This window comes from Pyrus communis, chromosome 6 (genome assembly GCF_963583255.1).
Source record: "Pyrus communis chromosome 6, drPyrComm1.1, whole genome shotgun sequence".
Taxonomy (NCBI): Eukaryota; Viridiplantae; Streptophyta; class Magnoliopsida; order Rosales; family Rosaceae; genus Pyrus; species Pyrus communis.
The window spans coordinates 5,168,282-5,194,936 of NC_084808.1; the positions used below are offsets into that span (position 1 = coordinate 5,168,282).

General features: G+C 37.2%; 2 protein-coding genes across 3 annotated transcripts; one reads left to right on the top strand and one right to left on the bottom strand.

Annotated features, from left to right (window-relative positions):
• Positions 1–2,988: 2,988 nt before the first annotated feature.
• On the top strand, positions 2,989–8,032 carry LOC137735961 (uncharacterized). Its single transcript, XM_068475312.1, has 7 exons — positions 2,989–3,478; positions 3,578–3,727; positions 3,820–4,221; positions 4,539–4,622; positions 6,026–6,124; positions 6,206–6,837; positions 7,335–8,032. The coding sequence occupies exons 1-7, from the start codon at positions 2,989–2,991 to the stop codon at positions 7,944–7,946; spliced, it is 2,469 nt and encodes an 822-aa protein (XP_068331413.1). The 3' UTR covers positions 7,947–8,032.
• A 3,746-nt stretch (positions 8,033–11,778) lies between these two features.
• On the bottom strand, positions 11,779–25,385 carry LOC137738080 (beta-galactosidase 9). Of its 2 annotated transcripts, none has more exons than XM_068477683.1 (19): positions 25,107–25,385; positions 24,506–24,601; positions 24,282–24,394; positions 24,081–24,147; positions 23,006–23,098; positions 22,314–22,457; positions 21,975–22,063; positions 21,298–21,403; positions 20,712–20,799; positions 20,364–20,485; positions 19,561–19,764; positions 18,326–18,558; positions 17,801–17,916; positions 16,924–17,021; positions 16,062–16,172; positions 15,193–15,303; positions 12,927–13,135; positions 12,356–12,704; positions 11,779–12,230 (listed from the first exon to the last, which is right to left on the bottom strand). In XM_068477683.1, exons 1-19 carry the CDS (start codon positions 25,299–25,301, stop codon positions 12,090–12,092), a joined length of 2,685 nt encoding a protein of 894 aa, XP_068333784.1. In that variant the 5' UTR covers positions 25,302–25,385; the 3' UTR covers positions 11,779–12,089. The 2 variants fall into 2 exon arrangements, with proteins under 2 accessions (XP_068333784.1, XP_068333783.1); XM_068477682.1 differs by having other exon boundaries at positions 16,924–17,024.
• Positions 25,386–26,655: the final 1,270 nt, after the last annotated feature.

Genomic DNA, 26,655 nt, shown 5'->3' on the forward strand with positions numbered 1-26,655 from the left:
AAAGTATTTTTGTATAAATCGTGAGGCGTTTTTTCTTATTTACTAACCATGTCAATATGGGACTAAAAAAATAATGATGTTTTTTAGTCTTTAATTTATATGTATTAGTAATGAATAGTCACAAAATTAAACCTTTTTATTGTTTGGGATTTCCCTCAATAACTGGTGCATTCCAGATTATCGTTTCCTGAAGGATATTGCGTCAGAAAGTTAGCGAAATTATTTTACAAAATTTGGTTACAAGGATAAGCCTGTTGCAATGAAACTTTTGACGAACTACTCAATTTGTTGTAGGATTTTTTTTAGATAAATTTTCAGTAATATCTGGTGGATTATCATACAGCACATCCACACAACACGGGTATGTAGACGTTTATGGCCATGGGACATAGTTGAGGATACTTATGTTATACCCCCAGCTTCACTGGCGAAACCAGTGTCGGACAGCTTCACTAGCCACAGCTAGTGTTGGTGTGTGATGTTATATGTATATGTGTCACCCAGAGTCGTATAACTTCACCTTCGGGTGACGACAACACCATTATTGAGCTTTGTTTTACGCGTACTTGTTTTACAAATGATTTCATGGCATGCTAGAGTTTTCAAAAAACTTATTATATGTAGTATTATATATGTTTTCAAAACAAGGGGTTAGTATGTTCAGAAGAAATCGGTTTTCGTATTATTAGTATTAATATAAACTATGGTCCACTCACCTTTTGCTTTTGCGCCCCCTCAGGAGTTGTAAGCGAGGCATTCGATCCCAGCGTCAGGGCATTTCCGCATAGGTGTCCTCGAGTCCTGTCAATGTAAGTCTCATTCCTTTGTTTCGGATCTTTGCTGTTTTTCTTGGTTGGTTGTATGCTTTGAACACGATATGGCATTGGTGTTTTATATTCTATTGACATTTTTTTTATTCGTATGCATGTTTAAAATGGCTTTGTCACCCTCAGGTGTCAGCCAGTATGTGCCTATCCTGATATTGGGGGATATCGGGGTTGGGGCGTGTCACAACCCACGAACACCAGAACCCCATCCTTAGTGTAAATTGACCAATCTGCCCCAAAATTCTATCCGTTGGATCTTGATTAAAGCAGGAAAAAGGGTAATTTTGTCTACCAACTAGGCAACCCACTTCGAGCCCAAACCCCACCTGCCCAAATCAGGCAACAATGGCGCAACCCTAAACCCAAAACCTATGGACACAATTACCCTCTTAACTTTTAATAATTACCCTCCAACCTAGACACAAATTTGGTGGCTGTGATGTAAATAAGGCAAAATCAAGGGTCAATCATTTGACTGTAGCTAAGCTACAGTTAAATGCCTCCTCAATTTTAGAATAGATAATTTCCCAAGCCTTTTGAGTTGTCCAAAGAGGTTGTAAATGGTTTATATAAATCATGTTTGTTAATCATTGTAATCATCTTTCAATCTTTCAATCAAGTAATCAAATATTATTTGGGATTTCCCTCAAAAACTGTGGATTCCAAATTATCGTTTCTTGAAGGATATTGCGTCAGAAAGTTCGCAAAATTATTTTACAAAATTTGGTTACAAGGATAAGTCTGTTGCAATGAAACTTTTCACAAACTACTCAATTTGTTGTAGGATTTTCTTTAATGAGTATAAATTGGAATTAAGTATACTTTACAGTTGATAGAGATCGAGATTGTTCCATAGTTACTACGTTTATTTTCTTTCATTGCCAGCTTCAATATAATGTTATCTTTGGTTGAAACCTCGAAGTTGATATATGACAGATTGGGAGGAACACAGTTTTGTGGTCGGTAAAAGTGGGACAAACAACATTATTAACTCTTTTCTTGGATATAAACAGTCTTGTCCCACTCTTGAGCGCAACCGCGCTCTTTTGACCCCTCGTTGAATCAAGGTTGGCAAATCTCTAGGTATACAAAATTCGACTACTTACTTGTTGGACGGACAAAGAATAACTAATTTGGCACTTTTCCAATAGAAAACTAAATGATATTTGCGGCATCCAATGCCCAGTTACCTTTGATAACCTTTCTTTTTATTTTCTTAATCCAGTTTAAAGCCTGTATTAAATTATGATTAACAAAAGTAAAGGGAGTGTGGGTTGTTCGCAACTTACGAGGGTTGATCGAGAACAAAAGGATGACTTGAAGGAGAAGAAATTAGGTTAAATAGGACGGCGACGGAGAAGTAATCCGACAAACTTTCAGTAAATATCAAGCTTTCTTGTTTTTCCTCGAGACTAATTACCTTTTACTTTTGCACACCGAAATTAGAACACTTTGGTTAAAAAATGGCAAAGAATTAAAGACGAAACATGTATCTTAATTCTTAAACATATTTTACTATATATGTTCTTTTTACTCCTTTTTAAAACTATGAATAGTAGAGTAATGACAATAATCACTTACATTAGTTGAACGTGATGGCATGATTAAATAGATAGTGTCATGTTTTATTTTGGTGTAATAAAGCACTTTACACTACAAATACAAATCCAAACCCCTCATTTTTAAGCATATTCCATCTAGAAGAAGTCTCCATATACTAACAAAACTATTTGCGCCACAGTTACTAATTATGCCGTGTGTGACATTCATATTCATGTTAGTAAATATGGTTCAATTGGCAACACTTCAAACTATATATGATTGCTGTGTCACGGGATCTGCAAGTAAATATCGTTCGAACCGCTCAGCAAGTGTCCAGCATTAAGTCAAAACATGCACCGATATTGTCCCTAACTTAACCATTTACAGCCCAATACCCAGAGTCCCAATAGACCTTAATTGAGAGGTTTTCAGAATACAACAAGAAGTAAACCACCTACATTTGAACTTTATCATATTACTGTTGTACTTCTTTGATGTGCCACTCGCTTCAGATCCTTCTTGTATCGATCCAACTTCCACCAACAATGGTATCAGATATTGCATCTCATGGCAGTATAAATAAGCTGCAAAACTAGAGAAACAAGCCATCAATTAAGCCATGGCCTTAGAGGAGGAAGTAGATAGCTTGTTCGAAAGCGCCATGAAAGGGCAGTGGGGAAAGGTGGTGGAAGCCTACAGAAACAGTTCCAAGGCTCAAGAGGCCAAGATAACCAAATCTAACGAGACTGCTCTCCACATTGCAATTGCAGATGGCCAAACAGAAATCGCAATCGAGTTGCTCAACATCATTTCCCTCGGAGGAAATGCATCCAAAATATTCAACTTAGGAAACGAGAAAGGCAACACAGCACTCCATCTGGCTGCCAGGCTTGGTTACGTGCAACTTTGCGAAATCATGGCTACGAAGGATCAAAACCTTGTCTCCGTTCGCAACCTGGACGGTGAGACCCCTCTCTTCTTGGCAGCTCATAATGGCAACATAAAGTCTTTCCTTTGCCTTCATTCTCACTGCCAAGAAAAGTTCCATTCCTTTAGAGACAACAATGGTGATACCATTCTCCATGCTGCTATCTCTGGTGAATACTTCTGTAAGTACACTCCCTTTTAGCCATCTGCGCTCCAGACTGACCGCAACTAACTATCCTAAAAATAAAAATGCCATTCATTCTGTACTTTTGTTTTGATAGGTTTGGCGTTTCAGATAATTCGATTGTACCCGGAACTTGCTAACTCTATGAATGAAAACGGTTTATCTCCGCTGCATATTCTGGCCGGAAAGCCTAATGCATTCAAAAGCAGTACTCGCCTTGGACTAGCTGATGAGATTATACACCGCTGTAAGATATTCTAACAAAAGATGTAAATTATCTTTTTGTTCATCGTTGCATGATCTTAGATTTAAACCGAACTTTTCGATTCCATTTGTCAGGTTTGATCGTTGATGATCTCAAAATTGAAGCATATAATCATGAAGCTTGTCTGCACAAGGCAGGAGATCAAAACAGTTCCAAGCATCCGGCAAACTACGAAACGTGCATGAACTTCTTCCGGCTTTTGAGAAGTCTGTTCAAAGTGTTAAGTGGGTGGATCTTGTCAAATATTTATGTTACATTAATTCTCTTCACCGAACGTTTGCACTACAGGTCTAATTCAGTTTCTCAAATTGTAGCGAAATCACGGGGAAATAAGAATTGTACCCAAGCTTTGTGCTTATACTGGAATAAACTGCGCGGGTCACTCCCTCAAGCTAATGGAGGAAACAGAAACAGAAATGGTATCAATGCAGCTGGAGATGAAGAGAATCCTCGACCAGTGAGCAGCTTAGTAATAGGTAAGCATCCTACTTGAGGGCACGTTTTGGGATTGCTTATGCAGGACTTACCTTTTCATTTTCCTTTTTTATTTTTATTTTTTATTTTTTTTGGAAAAACTTATGTAGGAATTACTTTTGCTCACTAGAAACACGTTCAAATTTTATTAAAGTGCTTTCTGAAGAAGCATCTGTCTTGAAACTACTTCTACGATCCAAAACGCTTTTAACGTTTTCTGCCAAACACAATCCATCCTTGTGAATCTTCCGTCAGCGACTCTGCCAATATACAAATAAGCTAATTGCTTTCATCTGATTAGTTATCCCAATAATTGCAGAGGCAAGTTCAGGAGCATCATCTTCTGATATCAAGTCAGAATCCAAAGAAATATTGGATACAACGAGTTCAAGATCAACTGATGGTAAACTTCCTTACCTAGATGAGGTCTATATATTATATACAGTGTAAATTTGTTATGATAATTGTAAGTGCATAATATTGTCTAAGTAATATAATAATGAGTAGAGTGTTCTTCCCGCAAAAGTCTGACTAATTTAAATTTACTATCATGATAATTACAAATTAAAAATAAATAAGACAAAAATTATGATGACAAATTAGATATGAAAAGAAACAAAATACAAATAAAGATGAATGAAAATAAAGCATGGTATATAAATTATTAAGACGCCGACTTAACCTAATTAACCAATCCCACTCGAAATCTATTGCATATTAACTTAGACATGTTGACAGTTGATTTTTTCTAATTTCTTTGATAATACCTTTACAGGCTCCTCCAAAAGTATTCTTGACTAACAACCAATTCTTTTTCCAACCAACGAATATAGAAAGACCAAGAACCAATTAAGTACTATGGAAAATCCTCAAGAAAAACTGCATGAATTATGTTAGTCCATTCTTTGCACTCATTCAAGACATGACATTCATTACAAGAAGCTATATATTAGATATCTCATTCAGATCTCAACTTAATTCTTCTAATCAAATAATTAATTGCAAGCATTAAAAACAGTAACAAATACTGAACAAATAAGAAATTAATATAATTATAAACTTGGAGTATTCATGGCTAGGCTACATCTTAAGCCCTAGCAAAATGAATTTAATTAATTCATGAAAATTTAAATAAAAACATGATAGAATTTGAAAACAAAGAAAAAAATACACCTAAATGTCAACTACGAACTCCAATTTATAGAATGAGTAATACTTTTCTGAGTTATTCAACTCCCCCAAAGAAGTAATCATTTCGTGTCTTTCATTAAAAAGATTATGGAAATAAGGTCTCCAGATGTCTTTAACCATGTTCTCTGCAACTAAAACATTTTCATTCTCATCATTGATGCACCTTACCTAGTTCAAGTCTCTTGTCTTCCTTTCCCTTGCTCTAGAAAGTTATAGACATCCAACTCGCCTTCTTCACTATTTTATACCTCTCATAGTTTCATTGGTTCTATCTTGTATAAGGCTTTACATTCCTACTTAACCTTAACCTTTTCCTATACCTCCTCCCTTCGACCACCAAACTTTCTTTTGATGTGGGGCAAAACTCTTAAACTCTCCTAATATCCCTTTTGCAACTTTTCATTTACAATTAACCATAGAATCTCATATATGATTAGCATTCCGTCTGTATCCGACATTTACCACAAAAAGTTATTTAGAATGAAACAGAACAGTCATATATGCAAACATATATTTGTGTTTGAACTAATGTACCCCCGAATTTAGCTCTACTTTTGTAGAGAGTTTCATGAATTGTACAGCACTCCGGAGTTGATCATAACCTTTCTGTTGCAGATGCAAACGAGGGAGTGAAGGCATTTCCACCGAATTATGCCTCCTTTGTTTTGTTTTGGAAGCTTATGATGAAGGCCTTGCTCATCATTCTGGGAATTGGTCAGTATCAAACTTACGCTTCCTTTAATTACATATTTGTTTCGTCGATCGTAACGTTTGTTTCTTGAATGGAGAATCCAGGAATTTGGAAGATAAAGAAAATCCAAGAGAAGAAAGAGCGACATGTATGGGCTAATCAGGTCATGAATGAACTCGTCCAGTGCACTTCTTTATACAAGTATCAAAATACCGGCCAAAATCCCAACGAAACTCACCCAAGCAAACATACAGAAGAGTATGAAGTTCCTAATCCCACCTTGCTAGAGCAAAACCCCTCCTCGTCCTCATCACCCGATCATGTACATGATCACGAGCCTGAGCGCAACAACGATAATGATAGAAAGCACAAAAAGCTCTCGAGAGACAAGAAGAAAGTAACTCATGATGAAGCAGATAAAAAGCAGACACCTATATTAATTGCAGCAAAGATGGGAGTGACCGAAATAGTAGAAAAAATCCTCGACAAATTTCCAGTGGCTGTCCAGGACGTCGATTCCGATCAAAAGAATGTTGTGCTCTTAGCTGTTGAGAACAGGCAACCCCATGTTTACAATCTCCTGCAGAAGAGAAAGCTACTAAAAGAAAGCTTGTTGCGTCAGTTGGACAATCAAGGTAACAGCGCATTACATCTTGCCGCTACATGTGGACAGTACCGACCTTGGTTTATTCCGGGCGCCGCATTGCAAATGCAATGGGAAATCAAGTGGTACAAGGTGGGTTACTATTATTGATCTCCCGCATATACTACAGTATTTTACAACTCTTCACTTTGGTAGTATATATTGCAATATAGAAGTATATGTTGTCAAACTATAAATGTAGACTGCACATTCAGGTGAGAATCATGTTAATAGAAAATGAGAAGGAGAGAGGGAGAGAGGACGTGAGGGAGTGGGAGGTTTTTTTTTTTTTTTTTTAGTTTTTATTTTATTTTAAATATTAGAGGGATTTTAACATCACCTGTAGGTGAGGCTTCGATAAAAAATAATAAAATTTGGACCTGTGAAATTACATTATTGCCCATTAATTTTTTCTTGTGATAGAAGACTAAGTAGTCTTTTCATCCTCTTTTGATGGACAAAGAGGGTTTCATTAATTAATAGAGATTACCAGCATTTGGTTAATCTTTTATGCTAAACTTCAAGCTCAAGGTTTTGAAGTATCTGAACTACATCTTTTAAGAGTACTGTTATGTTAACTGATTGCACAGTTTGTCAAAAGCTCAATGCCTCATCATTTCTTTGTTCGCTACAACAAAAAAGGCCAGACCCCAAAGGAGATCTTCATACATACACACCGAGATCTTATGAAAGAAGGCAGCAAATGGCTCATCAAAACCTCGGAGTCATGCTCTGTTGTTGCAGCGCTCATTGCAACGGTTGCCTTCGCAACATCGGCGACTGTACCAGGTGGACTTGATCAGACTACAGGCGAACCAATTCTTAAGGACAAGCCAGCCTTCGGTGCCTTCACCATCTCATCACTAGTTGCGCTCTGCTTCTCAGTAACATCCCTGGTCTTCTTTCTTTCAATTCTCACTTCTAGATACGAAGAAAGTGATTTTTCGATGGACTTGCCTCGGAAACTTTTGATGGGTCTAACATCACTCTTCGCATCTATAGCTTCCATTATAGTCTCATTCTGCGCAGGGCATATCTTTGTCCTCAAACATCAACTGAAATTTGTGGCATATCCATTATATGCAGCAACTTGCTTGCCAGTCACCTTTTTCGCAATTGCACAGCTGCCCCTCTACTTTGATCTCATGAGGGCCATTATCAAGAAGGTACCACAGCGCAGCTACGAGGTCTTTACACACTAGGTCTTCATCAGTTACGGTACCAAGGTCGGTGTTATGCAGTGATGATCTTGAGTGCTTAAGTATGTTTGGTTTCAGGGTGAGGTTTAATTATGTGGAATTATTACTTGTATGTGAACCATTCAAGGAGATTGTGTTACAAATTTAGATTTGAAACGTTCTTTCGTTTGGTTGTTGGAAGAGTGCAGTGCTATAATGGCGGCTGGGTTTGGAGAAAGACTAATGCTCCACATTTTGTCAAGTTCGAGGACCAAATTTAATAGATTTTAATTCATGGATTAAAGTTACAATTCAATTAAAGTTCAGGGATCATTTCTCCTCATTTACTTGTCTTTTTATTCAATTGAAGTTCATGGATCAAAGTTGCAATCCGAATTCTAACTTTTCAACCAATCTTGGGTCCAAACATGACTCCCCCCTCACCTAAATTAATGTAACAACTTTGAATCCTTCTCCCTCCTAATAAAATAATAAATTAAAAAAAAAAAATTAAAAAAAAAAAAACTCAACGTGTGCGTGGTGAGTTTGGTTTACGTACAGAATTGTTTAACAAATTAGTTTAGGATTTAATATGGTACTTGTGGAATGTTCTTGGATGTAAATATTAATATTTAGTGTCAATAGTGGCACCTTTATATAACACATATGATATTATCTACAATGAGTTGAAGGAGTGGGTTAACTTCATAATGACACATTGCAATTCTTCAATGTATATAATAGTTGAGAAGATTTCCAAAAGAAAATGCATCCCATGTAACGTTATGCATCAGTCTCATTGATCTAACTATCTTAGATCATTTGTCTCTTAGGTTAATTACATTCATTGAATTCGATTATTGATTTTATACATAATACGTAAGAATAGTGGATGACAATAAACATTGTCCTTCCATTAAACTAAATAAGAGTTTAACAACATAAGTATTTCTAAAGCTGTTAAATCAAATGAGTGTTTTGTTGCTGCCTTCACTAATACAGCATTGATTCAATAACTTCATAATCACAACAAATTACAGCCTAATATTGTTGTCCCTCCTTCCTATCCATCCGCTGCCGCAGCCACCACCTCCTCCTCTTCTCTCTCTCTCTCTCTCTAAAGGGCAAGAAAAGAAACAAAATGACCAAAATAACCTTGCCATGTAACACCAGTTGAACAAGGCAACCTGGTTCCTAGGGCAAATGAATGAACCAATTTGATTGAGGATTGACTCAGAATATTTCTCTCAAAACTATTGCGTGCTACCTCTACAAGGCTAACAAACGCAATCCGACTTCCAAATCTTGTGCAACTCTCTAAGGACTCATTTGAAAATACTTTTAAAATGATTAAGAGCGCTTTTTATGAAAATATTTTTGAAACCAATCTTTAGTAAAAATCCAAATGGATCCTTAAAAAACACTTTTAAGTAGGGCTGGGCACGGGCCGGGCCGGGCCCAATTTTGAAGGGACCGGACCGGACCTAGGTTCAAAGGGAACGGGGCGGGCCGGGCCGGGGATTACATTTTTTAATATAAGAACCGGACATTACCCGGCCCGGTTGAAACGGGCCGGTTCGGGCCGGGTCCACGGGTCCTTTTTTTTTTTTTTTTTTTGGTTGTTTGAAAGAAAAAAAAAAAATTGTACATATTCACAGATTGCAAACTGCACAGATTGCAATCTGCACAAAAAACTGTAGACTAATATGCAAAGACTCCGGTGAACACAGAACTTCATATCAAAATCTTGTGAACTAGTTAACCTTTTAGCTTGTATGCTGAGAAATGTGCAACCAAATAAAAGGAAAAGAGAAGTATGTGCTGAATTATAAAAGGATATGCAAAGACTCCGGTGAACACAGAACTTCATATCAAAGTCTTCATACCCTAAGTCTGTGATCCCCACCAATTATTTTAATGCTAAGAATATGCTCGTCATCGTCAAGAAGTTCCAATCTTTCAGTACTTGTAGTGGCAGGAAGCCCAGACTTAACATCAACTTCTCTGAGACTTCCAATCTCAAGGTTCCCCTGCACCACACACCTGCTGACGAAAAATGGAGTTGACGGAGACAGAAGGTTCTTGATATGCTGCTCAAGTGCATTGATATCTTTGCCAGAAGGATCTTTGGCAACCTGCATTTTCACAAAGAGTACCATACTTAAGTTATAACACCTCAATTTCACAAGAATTTTAAGGATATCGATCAAATCTGAAACACATTAGCAGCACCATAACATTGCTAATTCCAGCAACAGTTCCAAATACACAACACCAGCTACTCAAACTACGAATACACGAAACCGAAATTAAACGTTTTAATCTTAATCAATATTTACGGGCCGAAACTTTTAGGTGTAAATCTAACAATAATTCGAACAGACTCGAGTGCAAGGTGGAGATCTGTGAATGTAGTAAACAGTATATCAATTAGCTTAGTGCTGAACCTAAGATTTACGAAAACAATACAAATCTTTCAAAAGCTTCGATATCATAGAATTGCAATTATATAATTCATGCTATCACCGAAACCGGATCAGAAGACAATGACTAACAAACAACATCTCTACACAAGACTTTAAGTACACTAACGGAAAGAACTCATGGTAAGAAACGGATCAAACCAAAGGCAACTATGATATTAAAATATGACTCGAAAGAAACAGAGATCAAAGCAAGTAAAGTTCATTAACAAAAGTAAACGATGAGGGTAAGTCAAACATTAGCAGCAGAAACAGATCTAAACAACAAAAGCAACAGAATTTCATCACAAACTAATCAATTCGAGTCGAATCGAAATTCAATTGAACAACAAGATTTCGAAAACCCCAACAAAACCCACTTCCCAAAACCCACCAAGATCCAACCTTTTCAACTCAAAAATCAAATCCCACATCCAAAACAGCCCCAATTAAGATCCCAAGTTTTCGAAACCCAAAAGCGATACTTACAAAGCAATCATCGTCGATGGTGAAGATGTACTTCTTCTTGGAGACCATGTAGCCGAAGCATCTGCAAGCAGAGTCCTTGAAGGAGATGCAGGACGCCTTGGGACCCAGAATCCGGTTGATATCGTTGCGGTTGTAGAGCTCGTAGTCGAAGCCCTCCGGGACCTTGATCACCTTCGACGGGTCGCCGTCCTGGACGATGGTGAGGTGGTACTGCTGGAAGAAGGGCCTCCACATCTCGAGGAAATCGAGGTTTCGGATGGTGGGGATGACGATGTCGAGCTCGTCCTTCAGCAGAGGGGTCGGGGCGACCTTGCTGTACTGCGCCATGGCTGCAGCTGCTTCTCACCGACGGAGAGCGAGAGAGAGGGAGGGAGAGAGAGACGGGTTGGAGTTTAGACTAAAACCTAAAACCAACGGTCATGATTGGAAGGTATGTTTATTTTCAATCTGGGCCGTCCATTTCAATTACAAACGGGCCGGTTCGGGGCCCCGTTTTTCTATAAATCTGGAACCGGCCCGACCCTAGAATGCCATTACCTAGGCCCGCCCCGCCCCGTTTCCCCTATTTAAAAACAGGACCCGCCCCGTACCCGCCCCGACCCGCCTATACCCGCCCCTACCCGCGGGCCCAAGACCCGTTTGCCCAACCCTACTTTTAAGTGCTTCTTGCAAGTAGCACATGTCTGGTGCTTCTTTCAAAAAACACTTTATAAGTTTTTCAAAACCCTCACCAAAAGCGCTTTCAATCATTTTAAAAGAACTTCCAAACAAGTCTTAACTCTAATGCGCTTCGAAGGACAGGCCCAATGGAAACAAGTAAGTTCTGCTGTAATTACACACTTGATTTGTTCAATCTTGAAGCTCAAAAGTGTACGCAAGAATGAGGGTATCTAGAATTTCCCCACTATTTGAATGCCTTTGGGCAGAATTATTCATTAACATTGCCTTCTAATATATACATACATAAGCACATGTCCAGCTGTAGTAGTATGCAGTTTAGAATGCCATAACAAAGTTATGGTCCATGGAGTATACTCAAACTTGTTTCTCTTATTTACAACCCTTGCCATTATGCGGCGTCTATACAAGCATAATAACTGGCAAATTCAGCATGATAACAAGCACGCCAAACATATGAATCACAATGCACGCGTTCTACCTCAGAAATACAAAGCTTGACCACTCCATTCTTCACCCCCAGCTTCTTGTTAATGGTTCAGAACTGAGACAAACCAACATCTGATGATGACCTGCATCTTGCCTCAACTGCCAACGTCTTAACAACGCCTCGGCATGGGTCACCTCCAAAACTGATATTTGATATTTCAACTGAACAGCTATTCTTTCCCAGGCAACTCTGCAGAAGAGGGGAATATTATCAAAATAGGACTAGCACACTCAAAAACAGGCATGAAACAACCACCGAAAAAAATCACATAATTTTCTAGCAGAATACTAGGAATTATCGAAAACCAAATTCACCTTGGAGACAATGGACGATGAATTGGTTGCATGGCAATTTCCCATAGAAAACTTCTGGCAGCTACCTTGAGGTGTTCCATAGCTGGCAAATTCTATGGAAGATATCGTAAACCCATCTTGACATTGCAAGTGCATTTCTGGTGTCAGATCGTTTACTGTAATTTTTTCATCCACAGAGTCTGGATTGAACCACTTCTGGACAGGTGGGTAGTGAGACTCTGACACTTGAGCACAGAGGACTCCGGCTGATCGCAACTTGATTGAAATATTAAATGGATTCCCGCCAGTTTCCTCCAAAATAACAAGTAAATTACTTGAAGACTGTAACCATGACCTCGGTACATGGTACCTGGAGAATAACCAATACTGGCTATATTAAACAACTAAACTCATTTCCTATTTAATTTCAAGTGTAAATTACAAAGATCACCAAAAGTATAAAAATACATCTGAATGCATGACTTGCAAGTTTGCAATCAGATTTTAAAAGGAATACTTTCTTTAGCCGGGAAAAACAACAGATGCAGCTAGTTCACTTCACTTATCTCATGATACTGGGATAGAAACTTACAAGGTTTGAGTAGGCTTCCCACAATTAAATGAGCACTTATCGGAGTTGTACGCCCCACGGTAATCACATATTTCTGGACATCCATCTTCTGGAGCAACAAGTGTCCAATATCTTCCTATATGGTGGCCGTTGACCCAAGCCTGGCCCTTACCCATGCTTCCTAAATCAAGAGCAACTGGATCTGTGCCAGCAGGGCTATCAAAGTATGTCTGCTTAATAGAAACGACAAATATCTGTAAATAAATTATACTTTAAGAAATAAAAGAGTGATATGTTATGCACTACTACCAATGTTTTAAAAGGTGAAGGCGTAGGTGAGGCATTTCATGGATAGCACTGCCTAGATAAAAGCCTTGAGGCGATCTAAAATTTTTTAATAATATATTTTGTTATATATATATATATATATATATATATATATATATATATATATATCAATGTATTAAAAGTGTGAGGCGTGGGCGACGCATCCTAGGGATAGCCCAACCTAGGCATGAGGCAAAGCCTCACAAGACCTAAATTTTTTAATATATACACTGAGCGTACACATATATTATATTAAAAAAAAAGATTACTAATCAATAATCACCCTGAGCACACACATATATTATAAATATATATACATATCCATATATGTACACACACACACACACACACACACATATATATACACAAATTTATATGCATATATACATACATATATATATATATATATACATACATACATATATATATATATATATAAAATACTTCGTAAAACAAATTAACCAACAATCAAACAAGCAATCAAATTACTAGTGACCAAATTAAAATTGGAATACTAAAAACCTTACTTGAATTTTGAAACAAATTGTGGTGAGGTATGAGATTGGGATAAAATTGAAATATGGGATTGGGGAGAATTTAGGGTTTGAGGAATTGGGGAATTGGGGAATTGGGGAATTGGGAATTTGGGAATTGGGGATTGGGGATTGGCTGAATGTGAATGAGAGAATCGGGGGAGCTGCTGAGGTTTATAGAAAAACAAAAAAAATTAGACTTGGCCAAAACGACCTCGCTTTGGGCCAAGTCATTTAAAAAAAATTAAAAGAGTTGGCCAAAATGATGCCGTTTTGGGCCAAAGTCCTAAAAATAAAACCCCTATATCTCTTATTCTTCGCGGTCGTCTTCTTTGTGAGCCAAGTCTTAGAAAGAAAAAAAAAAAAAAAAGGCTCCTATATTTCTTCTTCGCAGTCGTCTTCTTCATGAAGATGCTGCCGCATCATACACAGACAGCCCAGTGTTCGACTTAGAGTGTTCGACTTCAAGCAAGGATTCGGAGCGATGAAGGGTCTTGGGAATGCCCAATCAGCTGCCTCAGGCATGCCTCAACCACCTAAGCGTGCCACAACCATGTCTAGGCGAGTTTAAGCCTTCTACCATTGGGCGGAGGCGTTTCCACCACTGCACCACCTCCAAAGCCGCCTCGGGTTTTTTAAAACACTAACTACAACTTGAACCTTTTATTTCCACTCGAAAAGTAGCTACACCACTTGGTGCTCATGTGAAATAAAGCCACATGTTTTTCCTACCTTTCCTAGGGTCCGTTTGAACAAGGAATGGAAATTTACATTCCTATCTTTAAACCCAAGGAATTAAGTCCTCTACCTAAAATATGAAATTTGGTTTAGGTCAATAAATAATATTATATTTCGCCATAGGTCATTTCATTTTATAGCATAGGTCAACAAAAATAATTCTCCCCTTCAACTATGGTCAATAAACTTAATACCACTTGATAAAATTTCCCTTTATTGACCTCTCCTGAAAAGCACAAAAAAGTTGATTTACCCCATCCTAATATAGAGATTATTTCGTGACCTAGAACAAATTAACCCTGTAGACTATAGAGATTGGGATTGGAAAATTCCATCCCATCCAAATATTCCTCTTTCACCTCCTTAAGAGGTGGCAAGTCTGTAAATTCTTCATACATGCACTCATACGTTTTTCACATTACTCTAGTGAATCATATATTGATTGGTATCTACGAATGAGGTAGGAGAATTGTTATCATTTTCTTTAACAAGAATAAAAGGACTTGTTGTGACACATGAATACACATTGAGTTATACTATAGCCCAAATAAGATTATAAAATGGAGACTCATAGATACGACAAGATCGGTGGAAAGCATGGGTAATTTGCAATCGTTACATAAGCAATGAAAATTTACAGCAAAATAGATGGTAATATATGCCTCACACATGCGAATGAGATTATTTACCTTGTACCATATAAATGTGGATGGATCATCATCTGGCGATAACTCAGCCCAACTTGCCTTTTCATTTTCTTCTATGGTGTATATTTTCAAAAACTCGCCCTTAAGCCCAACCTATAATCAAAACAAATCAACATCCACCTGATGACTTTAACACTTTTGATTGGCAACAGACTAGGAGAAAATTTATAATTTACAAATGGTGTTAGCCATGCTATTTTAAACAAGAGAAGATAAATGTGTATGCGAATAAGCATCAAACCGTTTCCAATTTTGTAAACAGACTTGTCTAGGGTACATGCATTTACTTGATACATTCACATTTAGTTCTCTTGCCCCTCTCAAAACCTTTTTTCCCAACCATTGGATGTATTTGACGGTCAAGGGGGTGAATGTATTAAGTAAATGTGTGTACCGTAGCCAATCCTGAATTTCAAATAGCTATTTGACATTGAATTTATTCCATACAAATGTAATTGTTACCATTGCAATTACAAAACCAGAAGCTGAACTTTCCCTCAACTTTATTAAACTTAAGAACGCAACTTCAATATACTAATATACGAAGTATTGAAGGATTAGATCATGGACACTCTGTCCATTCAGATTCATATTCTGCCTGATAAATGTTTACAATACATTTAAAGAATTAAAAGGAAGTGCTGATACTGAAATGCCTGAATATATAGAAATTTGCTACCTACACAGGTATTTATTTTTGGGCAAAAGCTTGGATAAATGTTATAATTTTGCAGCATACGAACAGTAGAAAATTAACCAAATACTTCAACATACAAGAATAACTTGGACAATGGATTTACTATTACACTCAAAATGGAGAGGGTGGAAGATTCAAAATTATAAACGTATACCTGGTAAGTCCATAGCAACTTTGAAAAGTCAATATCACCATTTTTAAAGCCAGTCAGTTTAATCTGTCCTCTAAATCCTGCCCCATCTTTCTCCAGGAAAGCACCATAGTTCTGTATAATATTTTCAAATCACAGAACATTGAATGGAATCAGTAACACCATCCCCCTAGGAGTATATAAGCCTGATGGTAGAAAGTGTGATCAAAATTGTCTGAATGGAAGGCACCGCTATCAACGATAAGCAAGCAAAAATATTTAAGATAAAACTTGCAGAGTTTTATACACTACTTCTAAACCCAAAAAACAAAAACAAAGAAAACAGAATAATACACTTCAATGGAATGTGTTACCAAAATAAAGAATTCAGAAGGAAACAAACGCAGTAACAAAACCATAAAAAAATGAAGCCTAAACCAAGGCCTAGAATATGGGCTTATCCATCTAACAACTCTCTTCCCCAGCTTTTTTCTCAAAAACTAAGCTATTTTTACCGTCCAAACAGCTTAAAAAGTTGCTGACTTACTGCACCTCTGCAAAACATTTTTCTTCCCTTACAGAGTGGCAAGAAGAACCCAACTCAATATAGTTAAATGAAAAAAATTATACCACATTGTCAAACTACAGGACAATAAAGAAGAGATATGAAAGCCCTCTGAAGCCCCTTTATCCAGAGTGCACGAATGAAGAAATACACAATAAAAAAAAGGCCACCTCCATCGAATGACCTGAGAGGGGGAAAAGATCGACTACAAAAACAGAGAGAAAAAAGGGAGGGGAGAGGGGAAATGTAAGAACTGTTTTGAAATCAATGCAAAGCCCGCATGCAGAGAAAGGGCTTTGGACGTAAAGCTTAACATTTTACCTGCAAGCCCACTGTCTGAGTTAACAACACCAAATCATTGTATCCCTTCAGAAACTTAACAGGCTGCTCCACCTTGACCCAGTGACCGATGACACTGCCTTCAATAAAAAATGGGGGCAATAACACGTAGATTAGAGAACACAAAAGAATATGTTATAGAGAATATGAAGGAAAAGTATGCACTGGTTGTATATTGAAATCAATCATTACAACCCCTCTGGCTCTAAAACATTGAAGAAGAAATATCTGCAGTAGTTTGGAAGCATGAAACTCCAAGCAGAAAGTAGATTAATGTGGGTCAACTACATCTTCGTGGTGCCAAGAAAACAACCTCAACAAACAAACAACTCCAACTACCTATTATTCGGTATAACTTGAACTAGTATATTGTTATGACAGAAGTTCTCGCTCACCGCATAAACGCAAATACCCCAAAAGATTAGTCACTAATAGGTCTACCCATGACCGCTCAAATAACCCCGATCAACTCAGCATAGAAAGTAGGACTTCACAACGCCAACGTAGTTCATACTCAACAGAAATGAAGTGGTACTTATATTCCCTTGTTTTGAGAAAGATAACAAATATTGCGCATACATTCCCTTTGTTTCATAATTCTATTGCTTTACATTGTCTGCTAATATCCTCTTTCCTGGATGTTCATAAAAATGGTGCTGAAGTCATGATGAGAAATAAGCATCACCAGAAAAGCCCTTAAAAATGATTCCACAAAGCTATGGACTTTTCAGTAATTATATTACATATCTTTCATAGTTCATTCCATCCATTCCATAAAGAACATATTTATCTCGCTCACCAATAGATATACCTATATTTATATGGGATGCATAATAGTCAAATTATTAACTTCCATCACCTGTAAGCTGGCCATTAACAAATACGCGCAACACATCGCGCATGCTATCAATTGAGACTGCTGCGCTAATATTGTTTTTCTCCCAAAAAGATATGTCATCCTCTGAAACAAAAATCCTATATTCCAAAAAGGCATCAAATAGGTATTGAATGATATCAAATATAGTTTTAAAAATTGACATGCATTGATTTAAAACAGTAAGTACATTAAACCCTAATAGTCGTCCCATCAGAGACATGAAATTCAACAAAATGATTGTTTGTTATGCCACATACAACTCCGGATTAAAAAACTGAACTTTTCAAAGATAGTAATAAAAACCAATGAGAGGTCCTTTTTTTATTAATCTTTTTTTCCAAAGTCTCATTTTTTGTATATCAAAGGACCTCTACTAAGTAAAAAATTGAACTATTTGAAGATAATAGTCAACTGACTAGAAATACGACAGTTATGTTGTGCGGCACATATAACTCTTATCAAAACAATCTCATCCAGCAGTAGCTCTATTCAATAAAATAAATATACCTGGTTATATGCCATAAGTAATCAGACTGGTCTTTTGTCACATTCAAATGCTCCAATATTCCTTGGACCGTAAAATTGTTTTCACTCCAAACACCAACTGGCTCTTTTACAGTCATCCATGATTTGGTGATAAACAAATCATCATTCTTGGTAATGAACTGTTGCTGTGAAGAAATACCTGAATAAAGGGGCAAATCAAACTCTACTGTTTTGATGGAAGTTTGTGCACCAACCTGCCCAAGCATTGGAAAACAGTAGACTCAGACAAAACACTTCAGATTGGAAAATTGTTTCACATTTTCACAAGTTCAGATTCCGACGAAGAACCACGTAAAAGCTCATTGAAGTTTGAGATGAGGACAACTGTGATAAAATCCTCACTTAGAGATATGCAGAATTATTTAGAGATACACAGAATTAAACTTCATTGAAGTATCTGACTGATAAAAGGAGACATGAAACCGACCACTACCTGTATAATTGTATGTTATCATATTTCCAGTACAGATCTGGAACCATTAGGCTAAAGTTGTTTATGGTTTCGCTTCGGCTTGTCATGACTGCCTGGCTGTTGAGCTCAATTTCAAGCATCAACAAAATTATTAAATCTCTCTCATTAATAATTAGTTTCAGGAATTTGTGGAGGGAACAATACATTTTCCTAAGAATTCTATTGTTATTTACGTTCACCATCAATTATGGCAGCTCCGGTAAGATTTCAGAGTGGCAATGGTTATGTAGAGTATTCAGTTACAATATAGATAGCACAAGATATAATTTACAAAATAATTTTTTGCTATGATTTATATAAGAAAGAAGTAAAAACCCCAGAGAGTTAAAATTTATAATTCAAGTCTTTGGTACGAACCACAGAGAGCTAAACCTATAATTTAAGCATTTGGTGTGAGTGTTTCTATGTAAGAACCACAGAGAGTTACAATGCATAATGTAAGATTTTGGTTCAAGTGTTTATATGTAAAAACCAAAGAGAATAACCTTAAAATACAGATTATTTAAGATTGGTCATAAACTACCAGCTAACAAGTAAAGAGTAAGCTTACCGAGTCTGAAAAATAATATACAAATTAAATTTGGCTTTCACATATGCGAACAGAATAATAGCAAGTTGAGACATATACACAATTGATCCAGCTCATATTCTGTGATATATGTTGCCAGAAAGTTCTTAATGTTGCAGTCATTAACATGTGCAATGTCAAATGATTCAACCATACCTTGGCAGTGTTGTATACCACGTTCCAGCAGTCTGGCAAAATACTGACTGACCATGGTGGTAGATTATACTTTTGCCCAAGGAATGTTACAGAAGCTGCTTTATGTTCATCAATGTTTGCAAGGAATGCGGAGCAACTGATTTGACTTCCATACGAAGTAATGTTCAGGCCTTCGGTGTGAGAATTCATGCGGTACACGTGTGCCTGAATACATAACAGAAATTAGTTTGCAGGTAGAACTAATAAACTCCAAAAAGAGCAATAGAAAAATGATTCCAATATACATAATTGTTTCTAACACTAGTCACATGTAAGAGATATTCAACTGAGGATGGAATAGTAAATTATTTGGTAACTTCTATAGGGACTTGTGGACTTGTGTCACTCTAGATGGGCAATTGTCCAAAAGGGATAAAACATTAAAGAGTAAAGGACAGTTTTAACAGACAATATAATCTCCAATTACTTATTTCATTTCAAATAGGATTCAGGAACACAAGTGCTCGAAGAAGATCCAACCTATGAAAGACACAATAAACTGAGACTACAATGAAAACGTAAACTATTAAAATCATAGACATAAAGGACTAGTTGAATTGTTATTCTTTTTGCTTGCAAGTGCATGCAAGTTTTGGGACACTATTGCAAATACAAGCGGTTAAGAGCTGGATCATTATATTAATAGTTATTCCCAAAGGAAGAAAAAAACATTTATTATATAATATTATCAAGACCAGAAAATCCTGTTGGTGAGAACACATATTAAAAGTGTGAACAAACATAACTCAAGGTTTGGCTCAAACCTCTTGCTTTGGTCCTAACTTTATATAATTCGGAGAATCAGCAGCAACAAGAGCAGGTTCGCAGAGCTTTATAGCAGCATGTAGATCCTTCAAATGTCCCCATTTTGGCTCACTCAGCAGACCTAGTTAATAAATCAGTACATTTATTGATTGGATTCAGTAATGTGACACTCATGCTAACTTTTCCATAGAAGATATCCATACGAAACTCATTAACTCATTACAACTCGATCACAGGGACTTGGACACAAAAAGCAAGAAAATGAACCAGCCATATAATAAAGTTATCTCCGACAAAAAATAAAAAAATAAATATAACAAAGTTATCATTTAGACCCATTAACCTACCATATTCATCAATTGGAGCATCATAATCATAACTAGTAATATAAAACGGGCCCCCAGAAGTCCGCCCAAAGTTTGTTCCACCAAAATACTGCACACAAGCAGCAAGTTTGTTAAGATTTATAAGGGACATAAATAAGACATAACACATTGGCATGTTTTCTGACAGTGAACAAATCAGTGAAATGAGTAATAATTTATCTTTACATATTATCTATATTGCCAAAAAAATAATAAACTGTAAAATGTAACTTTTGGCTGTTGTCCCATGGTGATACTAGTTGTTCCACATTTATCAAGCTATAGAAACCGAAACTTTGAATTTCTCTTGCCAAAATCAAAAGCACTGAAGAGAATTATGGAAACAAATTTGGCCCAAAAGGAAACAGAACAATGTAGTCACATTAAAGAAATTTGTTTTTTAGAAGAAACAGCAAAGAAATGAAAATTAAAGTTTTAGCACATAATGACACCACTGAAGACATGTCAAACCAATCTATGTATGATTTTTTTTTATTTGGTGTACACCACGCAATACCATACTATTTATGAACTAAATCAGCAGTGCACATATGGGTTGTCTTTGTACCATATAATAATTCTGAAAGCTCCCTCCACGTTGGTAAAAGCGTGCTACTGCAAATGCAAGATCTTCAACAGGCCTGTGAGGCAATCTTCCACCCCATGATGCATACCTCAGAAAGTCATGTAAAAGATTAGACTACCATTTCAAGCAGCAAAATTTGCAAAATCACAAGTAAATCTGCAATTATCTCCCTTTAAATAAAATAAAATCGAAAATCCTAAAGCCACAAAATTTGACATAAGATTCTTTCACACTTTACTGGTTTTCTTAACTACTTATTCTTTCTTCAACCCTTAGAACATCAAAACTAGCTCAAACAATTAGGGTGGAAGAGGCTTTCAAAATTCTTGAACCCCAGAATGTCTGTTTTGGAAATTATTAAAGGATTGGACAGTTGGAAAAGGGCTTACTTGTGCATGGGCGGAAGGTGATAAACTGGTAATTCATGAGGACTGGAAGGTGGTAAACTGGAAATTCATAAGCTTTCTCTTGTTTATGACTCTAGTAGTAGATGGATGGTTGGTTTTCGAATACAGCTTCTCCACAATGTTTGTAGTACCTTTAGAGTCTAGTTATAGCATAATAATAGAATTTTTTTTCTCTCTCCAGTAAAAAAATGTTAATAGGATACATAGATGTGCAGAGAGTAAGGCGGACAAATTCAAGGGGATTCAGCATACCATCCATCCCAATCTTCTGTCCACATTGTTGGTTTGTTATAGGAATTTGGCTTGTAACCATCACAATAGTAGCCATTGCATGCATCTATCTGTAAGAAAACAAACGCTATTTATATATACATGACTGCAATGAAATGATATGGTGAAATGTTTAAACGTTAGGACCTTCCCATGAAATGAACTGCATTTAATATGTCGTCCTAGCCATTGCATCCTGTTGACTTTTACTACTTGCCATTTTGCATTTTCCCGTGCAATATAATATTCATAAAAACTGGTTCAGAAACTTAGATATGCATGCATGACAAACGGAGGCATAAGACAAGCTAAGGGCCTTACAATACTTCCTGGAGCATCAACTTGCTTGCACATGACCCATGGAACCCCAGCACCGAGACCTAAAGCCATCTCAGCAGCCCACTTAATATATTCTTTCCCTTTCTGACCAAATTGCCCTTCAATATTTCCATATTCATTTTCAATCTGATAAAAATTTCTTAGCAGCATCAGTATACATGGCTAAGAGCACATATATCAGGGAAAATACAGCCTGTTAAAAGAACATACTAGTAAAGACACAGAAATGGTAAGAAAATAAACACATTATTAAGGCTGAATGTCTGATCACCGATGAGCTAACTTAAACAAATACTCAATCTGCAGTCATACTGCGCAACCAGAAATCGAGAAATGACATAATTAAACAACTGAAATGGTAATGGAAGCGTGTACGCAGTGTGCAAAAGTGGGAAATATTGCCTGAATTTTTTTAAAGGTACATGCATATAAGTCATGCTTATAGAATGGCCTTCAGACCAGACATATGCATGACCCCAGGTCCCCAACTGAGAATAATGCATGATATACAGAATACAATACCCACAAATTATAACAATTCTATAATTTCTATGATGCATCTTTTCACTTTCAATTCTCATGATCCAAACAGGGCCCTAAGATCTCATCTAGAAACAAGCTCAAATGGCCAATCTATGTAATATTCCGAATCAACTAAAAAATTTGCTTACAACCTGCATCATGATAATCGGACCACCTTGCCAAGATAATAGTTCTTCCTCTTGCATCAGATCCACCATCTTTTTAACAAACCGCTGCATCTCCTCCTGTAGAAAATCAAAGCAACGTAAAGATGTCAAAGCCACCACTTTAAACTGCAGTTTACAGACTGGGTAACTCAATTTGAAAATTTAACTGGTCAAGAAAGGCCAGTTGTAATGCTATATTTATATAAACCCCTACAACACTAGAGAAACTCAAAGAAACTTCAGCTGTAGAAAACCCAAATCTAAGAGACTAAAATTAAACAGAACACATAAAAGATACTGAAGAGAAAATTACACGCCAAAATCACTATAGAAATGCGACTTCAAAAGTTATCATGGAACATTTTTGCTTTGTATAAAGGTAAAAAAGAAGGTAAAAAAAAAAAAAAAAAAAAATAGACCTGATGGGAAATTCAAAGCACTATGTTATCAGCTTCAAGAATATGATACCTTCCTCAAGAAGAAAAAAGTTTAGTGAGTTTACAAAAATTGTTTGCTTCACTGAAAGAGAAACTTTTAAGTGCTAAGGGTTTAGTATCCCTTAAAGGGGTAGGCAGCAGCTAGTATGGTGTTACCGAAGTAAACTTATCACTGCCATTGTCACCCATGTTATCGTAAGTATGGGAAATGTACTACAAAAAGAGCAATAGGACTGCATATGAGAAAGCGGAAGGATTGCTTTTACCTCTAAGAGATTCAATGGGAAAATTCACAATTCTAAAAAACATTACATACAACTGCCCACATCAAAATATTGGTTATCTGCTGCAACCAAATCTGTGTTACAGTATTACTCAGGAGTATGCTGTGGATTAGAATATATATGGATGCACCTGTATATGTACAAATGATTTAACAATTAGGGGACGGAAAAAGAAATCTAGACATTTAATTCCTTGTTGCATAACGTCGCTGGATGGAGTTTTGGATACACAGGGCAGTTTGAAATATTTAAATAAAATGATTACAACAGAAAAAAAAAACCTGCAAAATTCCAAAATTTAAATATATGTGCAATTGTAGAAGCTTAGGGGCATTGAACCTTAAAAAGCGCATTGTTTGTTCGAAACTCTATTCCAGGGATGTCACGCAACCACACGGGGAAGCCACTGCAATGTAACCAGTAGAATAATAACTATTGTATGATATGCAATGCATAAATAGAGACAGAAAAACAAAGCACCATGTTAAAAGTAGGGGAACTTGTAAAAACAGAAGAAAAGAATGGTTGAGACAATGAGACCCGAAGTTCCACTCAGCGCAGACATAAGGCCCTATGCGTAGATGGAGATAGAGTCCACTGGCTCCCACTAAATTTGCAAACTTGACGATATCATATCTCCCTTCAAAGTTGTACTAAGCAATTTATCCAGAACACATATTAGTTTTCAGCAAAAAATAAATGATCTTATTTAAGCCAACCAGAAGCCAATCACCCCAAACTAGCCGTAGAAAACGTTATGGCACCTGTCCTCTCACTGGCTCATGGCCGCTCCAAAATGCATAAGTTTGGATCACATCCACCCCGCCTTCCTTGCTTTTTGCGATCAGATCAGGCCACATCTGACATCAAATCCCAAAGGCTTAAAATTTGTTCAAAACAAATAATTACACAGCACTATAGTCTGGCTCTACAGCAGCGTATTAAGATTTCCGCTCGCCAGATACCACATTTTACCAAAATTCCCATATGGTTATGCGAATGATGCAATAAACCAATAAGAAAAATTTTGTTGATTTCGTCTTTCTGTCACTTCAAAGTGACCCAAGAGCAATTAATTACTCTTAGTCAAAGTGCCACGCCAGCATTCCAGTGTTTGTAAGGGAAATTCTGGAAGTTTACTTAAGGTTGTTGAATGCAGTAAGTCGCCGATCATTAGTTTTCTGTTCCAATTAATTAGTAACTAATCACAGATTAGTGAAATTATCATTACTAATTTCATCCAAAAAAATGAAATATCTTTAATTTAGAACCCTACTTCCTCACAATCATTGAAATTGTCAGTGGTGTTAAACCATTAGCATGCAGAAGCAGAGAAGCTATGGCGGAATCGAGAGAGCGTAGTACCTCAGGAGTGGCGCGGGGGTAGTGGATTCCGGCGGAGACGAGCATGCGGCGCTTGCCGTCGATGATTAGAGCTCGGTGGTCGTAGCTGACGTTGAATGGCTTGAAGTAATCGGCGGCCGCCTCCAGAGCAAATTGAACTGCCAGGCAGAGGAAGAGACATCGGAGCCCCCATGGGCTGCCTCTTTGGGCAACCATTTGCTACTCACTGCCTCCGCTGTGCTTTCTCTCTGTGCGCGGAAAAGAGATGGAGGAGAGAGAGTTGGGGAAGAAGACTGACTGTATTATCGGAGGAAGCAAAGAAGTCGTTGTACCATATTTGTCGCCTACCAAATATGTTGACACGTGTCAGCTCCAACAAAAGGGAAACAGAAAATTTCTAACCAAGTGCCAAAATATTGGGCAAACAAGGAATTGTAATGTATTTTTTATGAGAAATTTTATTTGAACACATATGATTTATTTTTACATTTAATTTACTCTTTACATTCATATTAATTTTAATTAAATCATTAATATCTCTCTAAATTCAAATTTACTACCTAAACTATCCTCACAAACTCAGTTCAATGTGTAAGTTTATCTTTGCATCCATTGATAAAATATATCTTACATATTTGTCTCATGTTTAATCATTCTTTTGTTGCATATTTCGCATTGCTCGTTTTCTTCACCTAACCAACCCTAGTCTTGAGGTATTCAAAATATTTTTTAGTTTGAAGAAATTTAACATTTTCCAATCGTACAGAGTGTGATGATTTATCGTGTGAGTTTCTTTCACACCTGATGCTCTGAGCAAGTTATTGTTTCAATGAGATTTTACCAAGTATAATTATCCAATTCAATTATTTGATTTTAATTCTCTCTTCGAGTGATGGCTATTCCCTCTTAACAAGAAAGATTCAGTTTTGACATATATTTACTAGGACAATACCACTAATACCTGTCTCCAAGGTGATCCTTGGTAAAGATGATTAGCCATATATATGGATCTTTGAAAAAACTAAAACAAGTGGTGGCAGAGAAACAAAATACCATAAAATACATCATCCACCTTTATGATCCTTGATTTCAAGCCTATTTGCAGGCAGTATAATGTCACATCCCGGCCCTGGGCGGATTACTTCCCGGGCCCGCTCCACCACCGTAGCACGATATTGTCCGCTTTGGGCTTACCATTCCCTCACGATTTTGTTTTTGGGAACTCACGAGCAACTTCCCAGTGGGTCACCCATCATGGGATTGCTCAAGCCCCCTTCTCGCTTAACTTCGGAGTTCCTATGGAACCCGAAGCCAGTGAGCTCCCAAAAGGCCTCGTGCTAGGTAGGGATAGGAATATACATTTAAGGATCACTTCCCTGGGCGATGTGGGATGTCACAATCCACCCCCCTTAGGGGCCCGACGTCCTCGTCGGCACATTTCCGGCCAGGGATTGGCTCTGATACCAAATTGTCACATCCCGGCCCGAGGCGGATTACTTCCCGGGCCCGCTCCACCACCGTAGCACGATATTGTCCGTTTTGGGCTTACCATTCCCTCACGGTTTTGTTT

Bases quoted from the DNA above. Each gene is read 5' to 3' on its own strand.
- LOC137735961 (XM_068475312.1), top strand. From the start codon at position 2,989: ATGGCCTTAGAGGAGGAAGTAGATAGCTTGTTCGAAAGCGCCATGAAA. The intron at 3,728-3,819 runs GTAAGATATTCT...TCCATTTGTCAG, and splicing joins TGATGAGATTATACACCGCT to GTTTGATCGTTGATGATCTC. The intron at 6,838-7,334 runs GTGGGTTACTAT...CTGATTGCACAG, and splicing joins GGGAAATCAAGTGGTACAAG to TTTGTCAAAAGCTCAATGCC.
- LOC137738080 (XM_068477682.1), bottom strand. From the start codon at position 25,301: ATGGTTGCCCAAAGAGGCAGCCCATGGGGGCTCCGATGTCTCTTCCTC. The intron at 20,800-21,297 runs GTACAAAGACAA...GCTTGTGTGCAG, and splicing joins GCTTTCAGAATTATTATATG to TATTTTGGTGGAACAAACTT. The intron at 17,025-17,800 runs GTGATGGAAGTT...CATTTTTTATTG, and splicing joins TGTTAATGGCCAGCTTACAG to AAGGCAGTGTCATCGGTCAC.